The sequence below is a fragment of the Eublepharis macularius genome, chromosome 14, assembly GCF_028583425.1.
Source record: "Eublepharis macularius isolate TG4126 chromosome 14, MPM_Emac_v1.0, whole genome shotgun sequence".
In the NCBI taxonomy this organism is placed as follows: Eukaryota; Metazoa; Chordata; class Lepidosauria; order Squamata; family Eublepharidae; genus Eublepharis; species Eublepharis macularius.
The window spans coordinates 13,071,919-13,091,915 of record NC_072803.1 but is presented as its reverse complement, the minus strand read 5'-3'; the positions used below and the strand labels follow the sequence as shown (position 1 = coordinate 13,091,915).

The following is a 19,997-nucleotide window of genomic DNA, read 5'->3' as shown; positions in this document are numbered from 1 at the left end:
TGTTCTTACAGACTTCAGTGAGATTTATTCTTATCTCATTTTTTACTCCATTTTTCATTGATAGAGCTTAGGATGGGGGGGTCACCTGTCGTCCAGGTAAACCTTACAACAACCCTAGGAGGTAGGATTTGGTGTAGCAGTTAGAAGCGGCAGGACTCTAATCTGGAGAACCGGGTTTGATTCCCCACTCCTCTGCTTGAAGCCAGCTGGGTGACCTTGGGTTAGTCACAGCTCTCTCAGAGCTCTCCCAACCCCACCCACCTTACAAGGTGATTGTCACGAGGATAATAATAACATACTTTGTAAGCCACTTTCAGTGGGCATAAAGTTGTCCTGAAGGGTGGTATACAAATTGAATGTTGTTGTTAGATTTAGATAAGAGAAAAGGTGAATGGCCTACTCTGACCCATTGAGCTTCATAGTAGAGGAGGGTTTAGAAGCCACATCTCACTAGTGCTTGTCTGACATAAGCTACAACACCACACTGGCTCTCTAAGTGGAGTGGTTATTCCCCAATACCAACCAGTGAGTGACCCAGCTAGCACCACCATATGGGCTCTCTGGCACTGAGAGATCAGCCACTCTTATTGTATTTGTTTGCTTCTTTTAGGACCTGCCTTATTCCCCAGTGGGGAATCAAAGGGGCTAATGCCATTCTCCTGTCCCCCATGTTATCCTCACAACAACCCTACGAGGGAGTTTAGGCTGAGAGGGTGACTGGCCCGAGGTCACCCAGCAAGCTTCCATGGCAGATACAAACCTGGGTCTCCCAGATCCTAGCCCAATACTCTAACTACTATACATTACTGTCTTTCAGCTTATGGATGTGGGTATTGAGCCGAGAGAAGGATATGCAAAGAGGACGTTACTGCTGGGAAAGCTCATCTTTGCTGTTCTCTTCTTGAGATAAAGGATTCAATTCCCCCGGGTCTGTTTATGTCTAGCACTTTCTACCAGCAGGAGATTATATATAGAAATAATAATTCAGTTAGCAAATAGCAGAGGGGAGCGTGCACTAGTCTACCTATAGAGAAATGAGGTGTTTTCATGTTGTGAGATAGCAACGTCCTTAGGAATTGAGTTGTCGTCCCTGGCTCGGCAGGCAAGCGGACTGTGAATCACTCACTCTCCGAATGGGCTGCTTCCTTCCTACCCACATGGGGGACTTTAAGACTTGAGGGCTGATGGCTGTAATTTGTGAATGCCTTTCTGTCTCTTTCCTTAAAGGGGAATTGTAATTCCAAGGCGGAGTGGAGGGAGATCAGTGACTGACCCTCATAGGCGTCAAGAGGTGACTTGCTTGTGTGAATGGGCTGTGGGAGATTTCATTTCATCTCGCTTTGTCTTGAAAGCAAAGCTTTTCAATGGAGTAAATCCAGGCATTCAGCTGCCAGTCAAGAACAAGTTACATCCTGTATTGTATTATTGATTTTTTTAAAAAAAATTACTTCCCTTATACCCTGCCAAAGGGGATCCAAAGTGTCTTACTTTTTTCTCGTCTCTGTTTTATCCTCACAACAACCCTGTGAGGTAGGTTGGGCTGAGAGTATGTGACCAGCTGAAGGTCTCCCAGCAAGCTTCCATGGTAGAGTGGAGAATCGAATCTGTATCTCCCTGATCCTAGTCTGACACTCTAACCACCACACTGGCTGATATAGCAAAGTTGGGATGAAGGAATTATTTCATACGGGTTAAAATGAGCCAGAGTATGACAAGGAATGGATTTTTTTTTTTTAAAAAAGAGATTTTAAAAATATGAACTATCATATGGGTGATCATTTGCACGTTGATGGGTTTGAAGGTACCATAAAATTTCAGCATAGTGTTCAAATCCTTGCTTAGCTAGGAAGCTCACTGACTCTCTCAGAGATCCAGTGCTGTGTAGCGGGAGAGGACTGCTCGGGAAGAGATTCTTGATCTGAGAACAAGGCCATTTTCACACGTCTTTACCGTTGCGCCATTTTGGACGTCATCACGCCATGAAACAGAATCATGAAGGGAAATTGTGCCATGAAGCGGCTGTTGTTCTGTGAGTTTTGCACAATTTTGTATGATGGTAAAGACGTGTGAAAAAGGTCCAAGTATTTTATGGGCATAAGATGTCAGTTCCATTGGAGTAGCCCATTGCTGCGAACCCATGAAGAGAGTCCTCTGGCACCTTAACAACTAACAGACATAGCATCTGGCCACGTTGGCTTCATCCCCAATAAGCTTAGGCTACAATAGAGTCTTTGAGATGCCCCAGGACTCTTTTGCAGACAATAAGAAACCAGTGTCCAGTTGTCTTCCGAGCCATGCAATGTCTCATAAATTAGTTTTCTGTTGCATATATTTTTAAGATTGGCAAGGATTTCTATTAGATCTTGTCAGTGGCTAAAGCTCTTCTCATACATCATTTCAGCATATGACAACCCTGCAAAGTGGGCCAGTATTATTTCTCTCCCCCCTCCCCCCAATGCAAATGAGGGATGAGAAAGTGGCTTGTCTGTGGCTGTTTGTTCTACACTCTGTTGCCACTGTGGTGGCTCATGGTACATTATCCTTGGATGGGGCTGCTGTGTACAGAGAAGGATTCCAATTTAAATCTACACACTTGGCCAAGTGCCAGAGAAAGCCACTTCAGAAGGGCCGGTGGAAACATATGTGTAATGTGTATGGGGAAGAGGTGTGGCTCAGTAGCAGAGCATATGCTTGGCATGAGTTGCTGCAGCAACTGAGTTGCAAATCAGCACTCTGCTGGTTCAAATCCCACTCCTGCCATGAATTCAGCAGGTGGTCCTTGGGTCAGCCACTCCTCTCAACTCCAGCTCCCCAGCTGCATTGTGGGGATAATCATAACACTGACTTTGCAGGAAATATGAGTATGGCATAGGCAGCACCAAGAGCTGCTATAGCATAGTGGTTAAATGGTTGGGCTGCAAGTCAGCACTCTGTTGGTTTGACTCCCACTACTGCCATGAGCTCTGCAGGTGGCCTTAGGTAAACCACCTTTCTCAGCCCCGGCTCCCCAGCTGTATTGTGGGGATAATAATAACCCTGACTTTGTTAACTGCTCTGCCTGGGCACTAATCTGTCTAGGAGAGCGGTATATAAGTGCACTTTTATTGTGCAGAAGGTCCCAGTTTCAATCCCCAGCATCTCCAGTTAAAAGAATCAGAGGGTGATGTGAAGGACTTCCGCTGGAGACCCTTGAGAGTTGCTGCCAATCAGAATAGACTACACTCACCTGCTCTGTCTTGCTATATTGAGCTACGTTCAAGCCAGGAAGTGGGTTCGAGTTTGGCTAGGAAATCCATCTATGAGCCCCCCAAAGGAGAAGCCTGGATCCTCATTTCAGCACAAAGATCCTGTTCTGCAAGCCTGGGCCAGAAAAGGTTAAACACCCTCCCAGGCTCAAGGTATACCTGGCACAGCAAGGGTTAAAGCAGGAGTGTCTCTCTCCCCTCCCTTCTCCCCCCCCCCACCCCAAGTCCTTGGCTAAGATTAATGTGCTAAGTCTGTGCTTCTCAGAGATGTCTGTGCCGGGGAGCCAAAGTGTTGGTCAGTGATGGAGTTGCTGCCATGACAACCCCTGGAAGTCAGTGTGTGTGCGCGCTGGAGGGAGAGTGGGACGAGGAGGAGGAGATGCTCCGCGCAAGGAGGCAGAGTGGTGCTGGGATGCTGGAAGTCGGAGCAGCCGCAGCCCCCGGCCTGCCTCTCCCGCCAGCCGCAGGCAACTAGCTGCGCCGGCTTCCCCTGGTGCTGGCGCCCTGATCGGGCTTGGCAGAGCTGGGCAGCGGGAGCAGGCTGGGACCCCGCAGAAGTTGCTTCCCGTTCCTCTCCCGGTGGGAGGCCCGCTTCTTCCCAGGCGCTGCGGGGCATTCGCTGGCAGCCTGGTTGCCTCTTTTCCTCCGGCTGCTTCCGTGGGGGAGTTTGGGAACTCTGGCACGGGAGCCCCCGGTTGCGCTGCGGAGCGCCGGGCGAGTCCGACCACGCCGCTGCTCCTCCTTCTCTGGCAAAGTGAGAGGCATGAACTATTAACTGCAAGCCGGGGCTCTCGAGGCATCCGGCACCTCTTCTGCCTCTCCTCTCTCCTCCTCTTTCCCGAGACGTGCTGGAGATTCCCTCTGGATGCTGCTTGCGAGGCTGGGATCTGGAACGCTGGATTGCTAAGGGCTCTGCCGACCTTTAGGAAGAGCTGGGGGGTCTCCCTCCATCGCCCCCTTCCTCCTGGTTACTCCCCCTCCCTTTGCGTTCGCTTACACCGCCAGGTGTATAGAAATATCTCTCTGTATCTCTCTCTTGTTTTGGTTTCGCCCTGCGGAAAGTCCGCGCAGCCCAGGATGGGGGTCGGCGGGTGCTGCTTAGTCCTGCCCTGGAGGTGCCTCGTCGTCCTGTGTCTCAGGCTGCTCTTCCTTGTGCCCGCAGGAGTGCCCGTGCGCAGCGGAGATGCCACCTTCCCCAAGGCGATGGACAACGTGACCGTCAGGCAAGGAGAGAGCGCCATCCTCAGGTAGGAGCAGAGTCCTTCCTCTGGGCTAGGGAGGGGCAGGGGAGCGGGGAGCTGCTAGGGAAACTGCTTTTGTGCTAGAGGTTTGAGGGGATCTTGGCACGTGTGCGAGAATGTCAGCTAAGTCTCTGGGAGGGGCTGCCAGACAGGAGTGGAACCAGCGACCAGCTGGGGCGGTGGATTTTTTGTGCTTTGTGCCCTGGGTCCAGTTCTGGCTCTGACAATTGCTTCATTAAGCAAAGGTTGGGGGACAGAGAGGAAGCCAAGGAAAGGGGTGTAGGAAATCTGGCACACTTAGGTGGATATGCAGTGAGTGGTTTGCTTGGGAGAGAGGGAGGGGAGGAGGTTGCTTTTTATATGGTAAATGGGGTGGGTCTCGGTGTGGCTTATTTGTAAAGAAATGAAGAAATTTGGTGGTGGTTACCTCTAAACCAAAGGCAGGTTAGATTTTGGGCATCTCTCTCCCTGCCCTCTAAGGGCTACAGCATTTTAAAGATTTTGGGTACTCTGATGTGGCTGTTTTTCTGCTGCTGTTCACGAGTTTGGGGTGGGGGAGACGGAGGGTTTTCTATGTCTGCAAGGAAGGGGCGGAGAGGATGCCGCTGATTCTAATGATCTGTGCTTGCAAAGTGAAGCCTGCATTTGAAGAGTTTGCCTGGTCATTGGATTGATGCTTTTTTTTTTTTTTGCAAAAGGCGGGGAAAAAAGTTACACATTTGTGTGTGCGTTTGTGTGTGCATGTGCAGATGTGCAGATTCTCTCCTCTGCCTGGTTGCCTTTGCCTAGTTAATATACTGTACAGCCCTTGGGTTGAAAAGGACAGAGCGAGACTGGCTGTGATTGCCAGAACTGGAGAGATGCAGGAGAGGAGAGCATCCAGGCATGTAGCGGCATTGGGCCTTTTGAACACTCTGAGACATTATCCTTCTGGAGTACAAAGTAATGAAGTCTGTGAAGTGCTCCCGGAGCAGACGAGTTTGACATGGGATGCTGGTCCTTAGGGAAAATACGTGGGTGGACAGAACTCTGAGCCACAAACTTTGTATTACTTTTATCTCACTCTAATTCTCCTGGTTTGCCCCAGAGTATCATGGGCATGATAGGCTGGTGAAGGTGATGAGAATTCCCTCTTGGAGATTTACTACTCTGTTTCAGAACTGCAGTTTCCTAGGTATCCCTTAGAAAGACAGAAAAGGCTGTCAAACTGGTTTGTGTCTGTAATGTATTTTCTTTTTCTAGTGAAGGGTTCGAGAATGAATTTTGATTGACAGGTAGAGCCTGATTAATTGCTGTCTTTGGGACTGGGGAAAAATCTACCTCCCATCTTTATGAATGGCTGAAACAAAAACAGGAGGGAGGAAGCCTTGAAGTGTGTCTGCAACCATCCTTCAGTGCTGTCCGTTGGATAACCTGGGAAGGCTGTTGAATGGGATGTAGGAGCTCCTGGTTCGTTTATTTCCTGGTTTATGTGTCATATTTCAATCCCGCTCTCCTCCACGGAGGTATACTTGGTGAGCCTCCCCCCATTCATCCTCTGTGAATCGGCCCAAAGTCACCCAGTAAACTTCATGTCAGAATGTCGACATGAGCTCATGTCTCCCTCATCTGAGTCTCAGTATTTTAACCACAAGGTTGAAGAATTTAGGGTTGTCTAGTTGCACTTTGGAGAATCTAACTCTAATGTGGGGGGGGGGGGGGGCAACTGTGCAGTCACCATGCTGTGGCGCACCTTTCTCCTTACCTGTATGGGCACCATATGAAAGTCTTTGCACAAAGAACTAGGCAGAGACAGAATGGCTGCACAAATAAACTTGTGTGCCATCCCTTCTTCTGGATAGTCAGCTGGTTTGCTGGCCCCTCCCAAACGTATGATGCTGTAAAGTCATTTGTGCCATGGGACAGGAAAATTTATTCAGAAAGATGGATGCTGGAGCAGAATGCAAGTGCTTAAGCCTTGGGGAGAAATGTCTGAAGAAAACTAAGAAGTGGCAGTCATGAAGACCAAGTTACAAGGCCCCAGTGCCTCATTGGTGGATCCCAATTATCCAATGCAAAGGCAGCACTCTGCAAAAGTTGTCCTCCACTGCTGAATTATTTGGCCTAGTTATGCTCACTAGAAGATCCCACCCTTTGGAGCAATAGAGGACAGCCACATACTCTTATGGAACAAGGGCCCAGCACTTGACGCCCTCTTTTACTTCCACCAAATGCTGCCCAGGGCACTTCTTGGCTTGCTGTTCATTTATTCTACTGCAGCCTGCTCTTTGCTGGCATCTAAAGCTGGGGCCAGTGTATTGAAACTGACCCATGGGAGTTTCTTTTTTTCAAAAATAATAAATGTAGAGGTGTCTAACTAGAATGATATGTCTCACAGTGTAACAGCTGCAACACCAGCATGTTCAGCAACATTTTCTGTTGGGAAAGGCAGTTGTGGAGGAGGATGGAAGGGAAGCCTTGTTGCAGTATTGTGCGTCCATGCATGCATGCGTTGGCATGCATGTGCGCTAGAGGGGAGACACAACTTGAACACATGGAGAGATAGCTAAAGACTGGGGAAGTGGGACTGAAACATGAAAGCTGACAGTTCTATCCACACATACTAAAGAAAGGTAAAAAAAAAGGACCAAGACTCTGCAGGTGACATAGTCCTGAAAATAGCAGCTGTTCTTCCTGGATAGGAACAGTTAAAGATATGAAACTACAGCAAACTGTCATGGATATATAACTATTTTATTTTGGGCTGCGTTCACATGAATGTATTTTGCAAAATTTTATGATCTATTTATATGTAGAGAAGACTTTGGGGGGACTATGATTAAAGTTTGTAGGCAGGGTAGAATAAACAAACATAACTGCTCCTAGCAGCTGAAAGGCTGAGAGAAATGTGCGTTGAATGTTTTTTCTATAATGGAGGATAATTTGTCTGTACTAGAAATGGTTCCATTTAATTATGCAATGGAATGCGTGTTGGATCTCTTGTGATCCAAAGCAAATGGTTATTAGATTTTCAGCATCTTTGATATGGACCTTTTAAAAAATGATATGACCATAAAATTATGCTCTTCGTACTTCTTAAGGCCAGAGCAGGACTGGTGGCGACAGCAGAATCTACCAAACTTACTAACAACAGGGTTAACACAAATATTGGCATAGTTGTGTTGCCGAAATATTACTAGTCTAGCCAGAATTGTATATTTCTGGCCCGCTGTCAAACTTAGAGGATGAGGTTAGGCAGAAAAAATTCATTCTGAGTAGTTCTTGCTATTATTAAAAGTGTGTGTGTGTTGTCATTTAGCATGCCTGTGCACGAAGGCATTACATACGTGTACGGCTGCCTTCGCAGCGTCGTATACCTGCATGCAGACTTTGCCATCACAAGGAGCTCCTTTCCTTAAACTTGGAAGCGGACTGCATAATTTTGAAAGATGCATTTGATGAGAGAGAATCCATGTATATCAGCTCCTTTAAAAAAAGTATTTCATTTTGTGAGTGCGTGTGTGAATTCTGTATATGCTCAGAGGCATTTGGGCCTAGGAGTCCATATTATTATTATTATTTAAATAATGATCTTGTGAGGGCCAGTCTAAGTAGGCCTACTCAGAACTAAGTCCTGTGTTATCCAATGGGGCTCACTTCCAGGAAAGTGCCCTTAAGGTTGCAGCCTGTATTACTGAGTGTGCTGGTATACAGACTTAGGGCAGATTTGCATGGCTAGATCTCTCCACACAATTGCATATGCTGCAACATGGTCTGGTGGGAAAAGATGACTGTAAAATGGGTTGGGTATGGAGGGCGAGTCGGGGAGGCAGGCAACAGCTGGTTCCATAACTGTTCCCTCCAGCTGTGACCATAGAGTTCGCTGGCATCTCATTCTCTGCTGAGCCAAAGATCTACACTATTTATAAGTCACGCCTGATACCCCAGGCAGTCATCTGCCTGCATGCTGGTTATACGGTGGGATTTGGTAATATGAGTCAGCCTTTTAGAAAAAAATAATACTATTGATCTGACTAGCTATACCAACGGAGAGGTGGTGATTAGGATCTTCCCCCGGCTCATCCACACATCACCGTCTCCTTCCCTGCCCTGACTTATTCCCTCTGTTCTTGTCCAACCATCAGATTCCTTGTTATCGGATCTGTATTCATGTTCCTTTCCAGGGTTCAGACTTGTGGCTCGCAGTTCCTATGAAATATTCATCTCATTTTGATGTTCGTAAAGTTCAGTGCCTGATATTTTTCATCCTCTGAAATTATTTATTTCAGAGCTCTGGACTATAAAAATATAACTCTGACCTGCTTCTGTCTGCTCTCCTCCTCCTCCACTTTCCTGGGGATTACTTCATTTTGAAAAGGCCTGGCATTTCAGGGTCCCCCCCCCTTTGCAGCAGGAGATGGTTTCTCGCTGTTTCTGATGAGAAAATGAGAAGTAGAGTCCAACCGAGGAACTCCTCCAGAGGCAGAGGGAGACGGCTTGATGTAGTGAGCCAGTCAAGTTGCATGCGCTAAAACACACAAGCTGTGACTGTTTTGCACACCACTGGAAATGCTTAGAAAAAGATATTTGCCATGGCCTGCCACCAACTGATTCTTTTGCACAGGGTCACCTTGTGTTTGTGACTTTTTCAAACGTCATGTGATTATTCCCTAGGGATGCCAGTCCCCCGCTAGGGGTGGGGGATCCCCTGCTCCCACATTCCACCCCCTGCCCCCACTTACTTGACTGGCGGGGGGGGGAATGCGTCTCCTAGGACATGCTTCCGGGTGGTATGGCGAGCTTCCAGGTAGCACGGCATGCTCCAGTGCAGCATGGTGCACTCCCGCGCACTGCAGTGGCCCAATTCGATCTGAGTTGGGCTCAATTCGGCTGGATCCAGCCCAATTTGGGCCACTGAGGTGCATGGTAGCACTCCCAGGGCAGAACCTGACTCGGGCAATGATGTCATTTCCTGGGGATCTGAGAGTGTGAGAGAGGGGACCTGAAAGGTAAGTGCTGGGCCTCCAACTTCCTGCCTGTAGGATCGGGGGACCTGGCAACATTATTATTATGTTGTTCTGGTCCTCTTACTTTGCCATGAGTCCATGCTTTATGCACAAAAACGGTGGCTTATGAAAGGCTTTGCTGAGCATATTCCTGGTTAGATAAGGACCCGTGCTTGCAGACGAGTGCTGTGCACAGTCGGTGGCATGCCAGGAAACTTTCTGCTCCGTTGTGATTTAAAAAGCAAACAAAAAAGCGGTGTATAGTTTTCTTCCTTTGGCACACACCCCTTTGGTTCTCCATTGATTTGGGAAATCCACACACTCTTCCTGGCCTGCCTGTTGGGTAGCACAAACCCTCTTACCTGCACCAAACTTTTTTTAAAAAGGCACACTATGTTAGGTAGGAAAGAGGTGCACTATGGTGAATGGGGTTAGCTATAGTCGGCGGTGTATGCTGTTAACTTGGTAGTACAAGACCTCTGCCAACTGCCATGCACCACTGATGCTACTCCAGTGGAGCTGCGCATAGTGTTCCTTTTGCCTGATCCAGCTGCTGGGCTGTCCATATGGTGTCCAGCTCTTTTTTTAAAAAAAATTCTAAGCATGCCAGTCAGCTGTTCAGAAGGAGAAATGGGAAAAGCAGGGAATAGGTTGGGTCCCCTGTGCTTTGGTGGCAGTGGAATGTGCCATCAAGTCATGGCCAACTTCTGGTTACCCCCTAGGTTTTTCATGGCAGGAGACTTCAGAAGTGGTATGCCATTGCCTGTCTCTCCATAGTAACCCTGGACTTCCTTGGTGGTCTCCCATATGAACAGTAACCAGGGTTGATGCTGCTTAGCTTCTGAGATCTGAGGAGATTGGGTGAGCCTGGGACAACCACATCTGGGCTCCTTAGGCTTACCTCTCATTTAGGGGCAAACTGGCACTGGTGCTCATTTTTAAACTGGGCCAGTGGGTTTGTGCAGCTTTATGGTTGCATGACTCCAGGAAATGACTGGAAGGCACATGAGCAGCGAGTGTATATTTATGCTTGATGGGAGACGCATGGAAATCTGCGTGCCCCACCTGGGCTTCCACATTGGAAGAACAGTGAGATATAAATCTAACAGTGGGTCTGAGCCGCTGAATTTTTGTAATATCTTGCAGATATCCCAGTGTAAAAATCGGTTGAATCTTGCTCTTCTCCCCAGTAAATTATCTTTGTTTTATTTAGATGGTTTTACAGAGACCTGCTTGAGGTGGTTTACAAACTAAAGCCAAAACAATACAGAACAAGGTCATTCCCCCGCCCCGCCCCCCACACACACTTCACTCTTTCTAGGGGCTGAGATTGGAAATAACATTTTATTTAAGCCCAATTTAAGTATATTCCAGTATACTCAAGCTCTTCCAATCTGTCTCGGTACATGATCTGCCATTATGGACATTCCAGGTGTTAAATTGAATCGGTCACTTACGGCTTTGTTCCCCATTTGGTGACCACAGCTAACCTCTGAGCAGAAAGAGCTGGCAAGCTCCTCCCTCGAGCATTCCCTTTCCTTCTGGCATACAGCCATGAGAGTGGCAGGAGCTATTGGGAGCCGCCCGGGACTCCTTTTCTGGGGTTGCTCTAATGCCCCATCCGCAGTAAATCACCTCATCTTCTTACGCCCAGTTGCTTCTGAGGCACTACAGCTAGTGCCGATGGCGCTTTTCAGGCTCTCATTTCTAATGAGTCCTGAGACCACCTGGAATATTTAGCAGGTGGGTGTTGCGCACAAAAAGATTACTAGCAGCGGCGCCAAGTCTCTTTGGTTTGCTTGCTGGCCCTGATGTGGAGGTGCGGGGGGGGCATTTTCTTCCCAAGGGTGGTGGTGGGAGAATATATTGCAAGAGCAGAACGTCAGCAGAACTGAGAAGATGGAGCAGCGGAGACAGAGCCAGTCTGAAGTGAAAAGATTGTGATATGCAAGGATTTTAAAAGGCAGTTTCCATCTGTGGCAAACTCAGCTCCTCGTAGCTTAGCCAGTAAGACGTTCCCCTTTCATAACTCTTCTGAGAGAACTGAGGGGGTTGATGTAGAAGTATCTCAAGTCCAGCAAGAATATGCCTGGGACTGGAGGCAGACTTAACTGTAAGGCCAATTAAGCTAGAGCAGGAAGTACGCAGCGGCTCGGCTACAGACAGATTGAACCAAATACTCGCCTCCTGGCAATGGTGCCTTCCAAAGCCTGGGTCCTCTGAACTAAATAATGACTGTTCTTTGAACCATTGTGTAATGCAAGCAAAGGAGGGGGGAAGTCTATTTGCCAATAATAATAACAATAACAATCAATTTATATACCACCCTTCAGAAGAATTTAATGCCCACTCAGAGCGTTTACAAAGTGTGTTATTATTATCCTCACGGCAATCACCTTGTGAGGTGGGTGGGCCTGAGAGAGCTTTGAGAGAGCTGTGACTGACCCTAAGGTCACCCAGCTGACTTCAAGTGGGGAATCAAACCTGGTTCACCAGATTAGTGTCCTGCCACTCTTAACCACCACACCCAACTGGCTCCAAGGTCTTTAGATGTAGGGCAGGTGTCAGAGGATGGCACCTGCTGAGGCCTCTGGTCTAGGACAGGGCCCACAACCAACTCAGTACCCCTTAACCCTTCTCACATTGCCTTATTGGAGAAACGCCTTACAGGACATCAGAGCAAAAGGCCACCTTCTGAAGACCTCCATTCTCCAGCACCTTTCCTGTCAGGAAATGGCAGGTTATCCAAGAAGGTCCCGTGATATTTTGATTGCCTGTTCTCTGGTGGGAAGGGTGCCTGAAGAGAGGGAGTGGCCTCTTTTTCAGGTTCCTTTTAGCTCCACAGTAACACACTGCAGTGTGAGGGAATCACAGCCTCCTCCCTCCACTGCTTCTTCCATCAGAAACTGTGACATTGATAGAGTCACCCAAATGCTGACACAAACATCCATTTCTTGACACTTATAACAACAACAACAACATTTGATTTATATATTGCCCTTTCGGACAACTTAATGCTCACTCAGAGTAGTTTACAAAGTGTGTTATTATTATCCTCATGGCAATCATCCTGTGAGGTAGGTGGGGCTCAGAGAGCTCTGGAAGAGCCGTGACTAACCCAAGGTCACCCAGCTGGCTTCAAGTGGAGGAGTGAGCAATCAAACTCGGCTCTCCAGATTAGAGTCCCGCGCTCTTAACCACTACACCAAACTGGCTCAGTCCCAGAGAAGCAGATAGGTAGGTAACTCAATGGGGTGGGGTCACAACATCTAAATGATGATGGTTTGATGGAGCAGAGGAGGAAGATGAGGTGGTGGTCTACTTGGTAGCAGAGCTTCGGGACAGTCTTCGGTCTTGTGTTGGCATGCTTATTTGTGGGAGATGGTTCTGCAGGACACGTGTTTGTGAGTAGGCAGGTGTGTCAAACATTTTTTGCTTTCAGTTCTTGTTGTGATTTATAATGCTGGCTTCCTTTTTTAGTCAACTACAGAGTTTAAGCCAAATGTTTCAGTTTTGAGCTAGAGTTAGAAGGAGCAAAGAGAGAGCTAGAGTTAGGAGGGGAAAGAGAGACAGAAGTTCTACGTGGATGGGTCAAGAATAAGATGTACTAATGGAGAATGGACCTATTTTTTTAGGTCACAATTGCTGTAATGCTGTACTTGCAACAGGCCTTGATCCTGTTGACTGGCAACTAAGTGGATTTTGGATAGATCCAGAAAGGCAATTCCAATATGCCTTGCAAGGCAGCCTAAATCAGAGGATCAGTTTCCTTTGGTTGCAACTTCATGCCAAACTTGGGGGTGTTGTTTTCAAACACTCTTCCGAGCGCATTCTGTTCTGCGTGTTTGCAAAAGCAACACCCTTCCTTTCTGCTTGCAAAAATGGCTGAGAATTAATCTGCAATCATGTCATTTGGGAAGAAGAAAAGCTACCCAATATGAAACGTGAATGCCCAGCCAGCAACATAAATAACACAGAACAATACAAACTCAGTAGTGCCGCAGAGATGTTGGATTGGCAGGCGGGCTCCAAACGCTATTCCAGCATCTCAACGGCCTTTGATTTTGCCTGGGAGGAGGAGAGCAAGCCATTTTCACTCATTTAAATGAAGGGCACACTGACTTGAGTGGCGCAGATAAGCAAGTTTTGATGAAACCAGCAGTGCTAACTTCCACAAACATCTCTTGAGGACTAGTCTGATAGGATGACTAGTCTGATAGGATAGAAGCACAACCTACCTCTTAACAAGTCAATGCAACCCTGTTGTATCCTGAATAAATATGCTTAATATTGGGTTTAAAGATCACTCGTTGTTCATAAGAGCTGACTAAAACAGTTGAGTTAGTCTCTGTGCAATTTTTATAGGAAATGAGTTTAACATCTATCAAGAAACTCTTAATTTCTTGATTGACATTAAGAAGTGATTAGAAATAATCCATCAAGAGGCAAGGATGATTCTACTAGAGATAATCGACAGCCTGCTTCTTTCATAGACTGGGAACAGATGGTGAGGACACAGGGGCAAGCACAAGGTGTACATAAATGAAATTCCACAAAACCTGGTACGGAGCATCCTCTGTGTAAACTACAGGCCAAACCGGTTGATGAGATGCATGCAAATGGTGAAGGTGTTGCAAAGAGGAGCCAAGGGGAGTCTGTTGCTGCACATGGAGGAGGGCAGAGTAAATAAAAGTAGAAATGGATTCCAGCACGAGCAGCTGGTGAAATATCACATTTTCTCCCCCTTACTAGAAATGGGTGATTTTGACCAACTCAATGTTTCCAACCATAAACAGCGTAACACCTGCGTCTATTTTATCAGACACATGCAGAGCTCCGGAATGGCTCCAAGAAACGTTCATCCATTTGGATTTTAGAGTCTGGTTTGGTGTTGAAAATTGCTTCATTGGCTGTTTTCACACTGCTTTCCGGACACAGAACATCGTGCTGAACTCCCAGAACGACAGCGTCTTCCTGGCGCGATTTTGCACGAGAGCTGTTGTTCTTGCGTGAAATTGCGCCAGGAAGATGCTGTCGTTCCAGGAGTTCGGTGCGATGTTCCATGGCCGGTAAGCAGTGTGAAAACAGCCCTTCTCTCCCCCTCTGCCCTGGATGTTCATGCTCTCCATTGCTGTGGGCGTTGGAGGCCCGGCCATCAAAAGAATGTGTGTGTTGCCTTCCTTTCACATTCAGTCTTGGAGGAGAAGAAGGCCTCCTTAAAGCCATGTGAATAATAGAGAGTGGCTTGCCCAATTCAGTCCTGGATTGCTCCTACCTTCAAGGACCTATACGCAAAGAGGGTTTAATGGAAGATGGGACTGCACTTTAGAATATGAAAAGGAGGATACTGATGCATCTGTATGAGTGTTTTTAGCTACAGGCCTTGCTGGCATCCATTCCTGATGCAACTGTTGCATATGGATTACAAGAATAATATTCATATTGGCTTCCATTGAGGTAAAAATGGAGCATTTCTTTCTGCAGAGCTTATGTGGCTGACAGTGCACTCCGAAGCAGCCTTACTCCCTTCTAAGCCCATTGACTTTAGTGGACTCAGAAGGATGTCACTGTGCTTTTGATGGTTCTGTGAGTCTCTAGCATGGTCAGGAAGGATCATTTCACTGCTGAACTCTGGCAGGACTCACCACTGTTGAGCCTCCAGTGCCCTGCCAGTGTTTGAGAACTCCCGTTCTTGCACTCGGTGGGACTTTATTTCCAGTCCCACCGAGTGCAGTCAGGAAAACAGAGTGCCCCTGAGCATGTGCAGAATGCCTTTATTGCTGAGGAACCAAAGCAAGCTCTAATATATGCTGGAGTAAGAGAAGGGAATTGTGACCAGGGCTTTTTTTCAGGGGGAACGCGGGGGAATGGAGTTCTGGAACCTCTTGAAAATGGTCACATGACTGGTGGGCCCGCCCCCTGATCTCCAGACAGAGGGGAGTTTAGATTGCCCTCCATGCCACTGAGCGGCGCAGAGAGCAATCTAAACTCCCCTCTGTCTGGAGATCAGGGGGCGGGGCCACCAGCCATGTGACCATTTTCTCCTAGGGCAACCCACTGAGTTCCACCACCTCTTTTCCCAGAAAAAAAGCCCTGATTGTGACTAATAACAAATCTACACATTGGACAAAACTACAACAAAGATGGAAAGAAATGTTTAAAGCTGGAATTCACCACCTGCAGAGGTTCAGTCTGCTCTGCTACTGCACGTGGAGAGTGTTGCTTCGCAGCGTGAGCGCCAGTGCCGTTTGTTTTACAAATTAGGCACTGGGTGCACCCATCTAATCCAGATGGCCCTTCAGAGTTAAGGCATAAATCTCTGCACCCATTGCTAGTAAACTGTGTTCCTTCTCTTGATCTTCATATGAAATCCTAACGTGCTTACAAAGCTAACATCAGCATTGAGAGAAGCGAGCCGTGACTAAAGAATCTAAGCTAGGATTTTCAAAGAAATCCTAAGGGACTTCACCACCAAGCATGCTTGAAAATCCAGCGGGATTTATCATTTGGGCACTTACATTCACAAAGGGGTTTGGGGTGTGTGTGTTGACAATCACACAGAGTTTATCGCTACTTTTTAAAATTGTCCCTTCTTCTCTGCAAGTTTAGCTGCAGCGCTAAACTGTAGTTAATTTCACTAGTTAGCTGGAGTCCCGCGACAACGATTAAAAATGCTGGAACAAAAAACAAGTGCACTAAAATAGAAGAATTGCCATTTGCAAGCTCATAAAACTCCAAATATCCTTCTGTGAAGGCCAACAAAAGCACTTAACTTTACTTGTGCAGTTCTGGTTTCTTGTCAAAACTCAAAATGTCACGGTATCCATGCGGGTCAGCTTTTCAAAATGTTTGACAACACAGAGAAATTCACATTCTTTCCCCCCTGCTCTTGTTTCAGTTCTAAAGCTTAACCTCACAGGGTTCCCAGAAGATTTCTACCCTTAAGGAAGTGATTCTTCCCCAGCTGAGACCTTATCTGGGCTGGAGTTCTTCACAGAGATTGAAGGCAGGGGGAGTAACTGTTAGTAGAAAAGAGCAAATGCATTCGTTTCTGCTTTGTTCTATATTAATCTGTTTTTGCCAGTGGTTTCAGTTCTCTCCTTCTTGCTGTTAGCTTTATGGATTCATTTGTATAGCCTTCACATGTTATATGCGTTGTGTCTGGCATTTATACATGCAGTTTATGCCATTTATGCATATCATGTATAATGCTGATTTACTGATGCTAGGGTTACTAATCTCCAGGTGGGGCCTGGAGATCTCCCAGAATAACAACTGATCTACAGAGATCAGTTCCCCTGGAGGAAATGGCTGCTTTGGAGGGTGAACTCCATGGCAGTATTTTAGCCTGAGTCCTCTCCCCTACTCAGACCCCAGGCTCTACTTCCAGATCGCCAGGAATTTCTCTGGAGCTGGCAACCCTATGTACATTTTATGAGAAAAATTTGTTGTCGGAAAACAGAAAATGGTGCATGCTCACAGGTTCAGTTTGCACAAAGGAGAAATGAAACCACAATGCAGATTTGGGGCTGATTTTGCAGGGATGAAAAACTGCAGACAAGCCTGACTTAGAACCAAGCCAGGGCTGTGGGTGGTCTTATCAGAATCTGTATCTGGATGGAAGTTTTCCATCTTAGGATCCCTGCTGTTTTCTGTTGAGATTGGGGATTTCGGTTTAGAAAGCGGAGTAGGCAGAAGGTACGTCTCTGGACTAGATAAGGTCTCTGGCAATTATACCTGGCCCTGACAGTCTAGGAGCTTCACACAGCCTACCTCTGTGTTGCACATCTGTTCCTTTTTGTGCTTGCAAAAGGCCTAAGCACCAACTTTTCCACATGGTTTACCAAGTTAATTCCCAGCCACAGAGGTTTCTGGTTCAAATCCCATAGTCCCTAATAGAGGTGGGCGTGATCCCCCCCAAAATACCGATTAAGCTGATCGTGGATCGGCGCCGGCGACGATCCCTAATTAACAATCCACACCGATCATCTCCCGTTTCCGATCCGTGGATCGTGGATCATGGAGGCCAAAGTGGAGGGGCGCCCCACTGTTCACAGCGATACAGGAATGGTGGCTGATGCCGGCGGCATCTGTGTTTGTGTTTGGCTGTCTGTGTTTGGACGTCAGAGCTACCTATCAGGGTTTGCAGGGATAAGATTGGAGTGCCCATGGCTACAGAACACCCCTTCCCCCTCCCTCCCTTGGGTGTCTTCTCCCAGCTGGTGACTGCTTTGCTGCTCCGTGGTTAGAAGGAAGCCCTGCTGATCAAGGAAAGCTGGGCTTCCATTCATGTTTCCAGGGCGACAGAAGGCGGGCAAACACAGCTCAGGCATTCCCCTGGCTCTGTTGCCAGGGGAATAGATTGCTGGCTCCTGAGTGTCTGGCTTCCCAATCCGAGCACGATCGCCCCGATCAAGCCCCGATCCAGCCCCCCTCCTGACCGCTGGATTTTTGGCCTTGCCCGAGCACGATCTGCCGGATCTCAATCACGCGATCACCATTATCATGGGTTTTTTTCTGATCGTAATGCGGATCGTGCCCATCTCTAGTCCCTAACACATATTTACACAATGGGTGTGCACACACAATGGTGTTTCAATTGCGGCAATCTGGGACACACTGAATTTTAATCCCGTGACAGGAAATCACATGACTCCAGAATCATGTGTTATGTATCAGGAAGAAGAGGAGCCAGATTTATGACATCACTGGCGTCAGGCTCAGGATCGTGGGTAGGGAGTTGGGAACAAGAGGTGCAACAGAACACAAGAGATGCTGAACGACTGTGCCTCGCCATCTTGCTTCTCTCAGCATGTGTGCAAAGGGAGGGGCTGTGGCTCAATGGTAGAGCATCTGATTTGCATACAGAAGGTCACAGGTTCAAACCCCAGCATCTCCAGTTTAAAGGATGAGGGTGATGTGGAAGAGCTCTACCTGAGACCTTGGAGAGCTGCTGCCGTTCTGAGTAGACAGTACTGACTTTGATAGACCAATAGTCTGATTGGGGATATGGCAGCTTCATGTCTCTCGTGAGAGGCAGGAGGCGTAGTGCTACGCATTCACCTGAACAGCAGGTCCTTCCAGAAAGCAGTAAAAAAAAGTGACAGCTCTGTTGGGTCTTGTGATGCGTTCCACAACCACCGAAAGGATTGAGGGCTCTGCTCTGGCATGCCTTGGTTTTCTGTGCTCCCAGCTCAAACTGTCTCGTTCTCAGTCTCGCTCGCTGCCCTGTTCCTCAGTAGGTCGAGATGAGGAGAAATGCTGGCTTAGGGGAACTCAGTGTAAACAGCTCTTCCGGATTAGACTTGAGCGACAGCTTGTGGAACAGCTTGTAACAAGAGCTGCGCTGACTCCATTTTGAAGCCTGGCACTTCCCTCTTTAGTCTTGGAGAGCGGAAGGTCTCCTGACGCCGTCCAGGGCCTGCAGGTGGAGGAGCGCAAATCCATCCAAGAAACAGAAATTGATCTGAGGGAAACTTTTCTAAAAAGGGGGGGAGGAGGATGATCTGTGGGGAGAAGTCAGGCTCTGCTGTGCTATTGAGACCGAGGCGATGTCAGTCTCGCCCCCTCCGCTTCCCCTTCACTGTGCCAACTGTCAGTAATTTAACTAACATTTTGTAAATAAATGTGGCATTCGGACAGCTGTCACCGCGCCTGCTGTAAACACTCCTTTTGTCGCTGAGAACTGGCAGCGCTGCTCCGTTTCCCCTGGAAGTGCAGGCGGGGCTGCCAGTTGGCTCTTGCACCCAGGGCTGCCAGGGAAAACACATGGAGGCCCAGGGACTGCAGGAGCGGCTGATGGAGTGGAGTTGGTGCCCGCTGCAAGTGCTCAAGTTTGCTTCGGTGGAAATGCATGGCTTTGATTCTTCAGCAGGGATGCTTTTGGTTCAAGGATTCTGTGCTGAAGCTCCTAAATGTCATTTGACAACAGGAAAACAGAGAAGAAGCTCGGACAGACCTGAGAGGGTGAAGCGTATTCTTTCTTTATCTTGCAGGGGGAATGCCTTTGTGTGGTGTCCGTTGATGGTCACGAGCTTTTACATAACTTGACCGCTACCCAACGGTCAGTTGACATTTCTAGAGCAGACTGAAGTTGATTGCTCAATGGCTTTATGATGATCGGTGAGCACTGGCGGCTGCTAGCTGCAGGCTACGGAACACCTCACATGCCTTGGTCATGGCTTGGGCAAAGCAACTGGAGTGCCATTTTATAGCCAGCGGAGGAGATGGAACTCTTGTAGCTACCTGGAAGGAGGAGCCAAGCGGCGGAGGAGAGTTCTGCTCATATGCTGCTTTGCAATTTGGAGAATTCGTAGCTGCTTTGTAGAGCTGTGTTGTTAGTGTGCTCACTGCTTACCTGTTTCCTTATGCTTGGTGCGCATATTGTCAAATGAGCAAAACATCAAAAGCACATTGTCCTTCCTGAGAAATATTCCTTGTAATGACTGGTCGTAGAGCGTCTTATAGTTCAGGGAAGCGAGGAGACTTGTGTGTGAACGATTACGTACAGGGACAAACACTGTCCT

General features: G+C 47.7%; 1 protein-coding gene across 5 annotated transcripts in view; it reads left to right on the top strand.

The window, feature by feature from the left end:
• LOC129342146 (protein CEPU-1-like) overlaps positions 1–19,997 on the top strand; it is a 1,103,651-nt gene that overhangs the window by 675,546 nt on the left and 408,108 nt on the right. For all 5 annotated transcript variants that reach the window (XM_054997748.1, XM_054997747.1, XM_054997746.1 and 2 more), the window contains exon 3: positions 4,408–4,492. In XM_054997748.1, the coding sequence (XP_054853723.1) occupies positions 4,408–4,492 (85 nt within the window). The remainder of the gene's footprint in view (positions 1–4,407; positions 4,493–19,997) is intronic.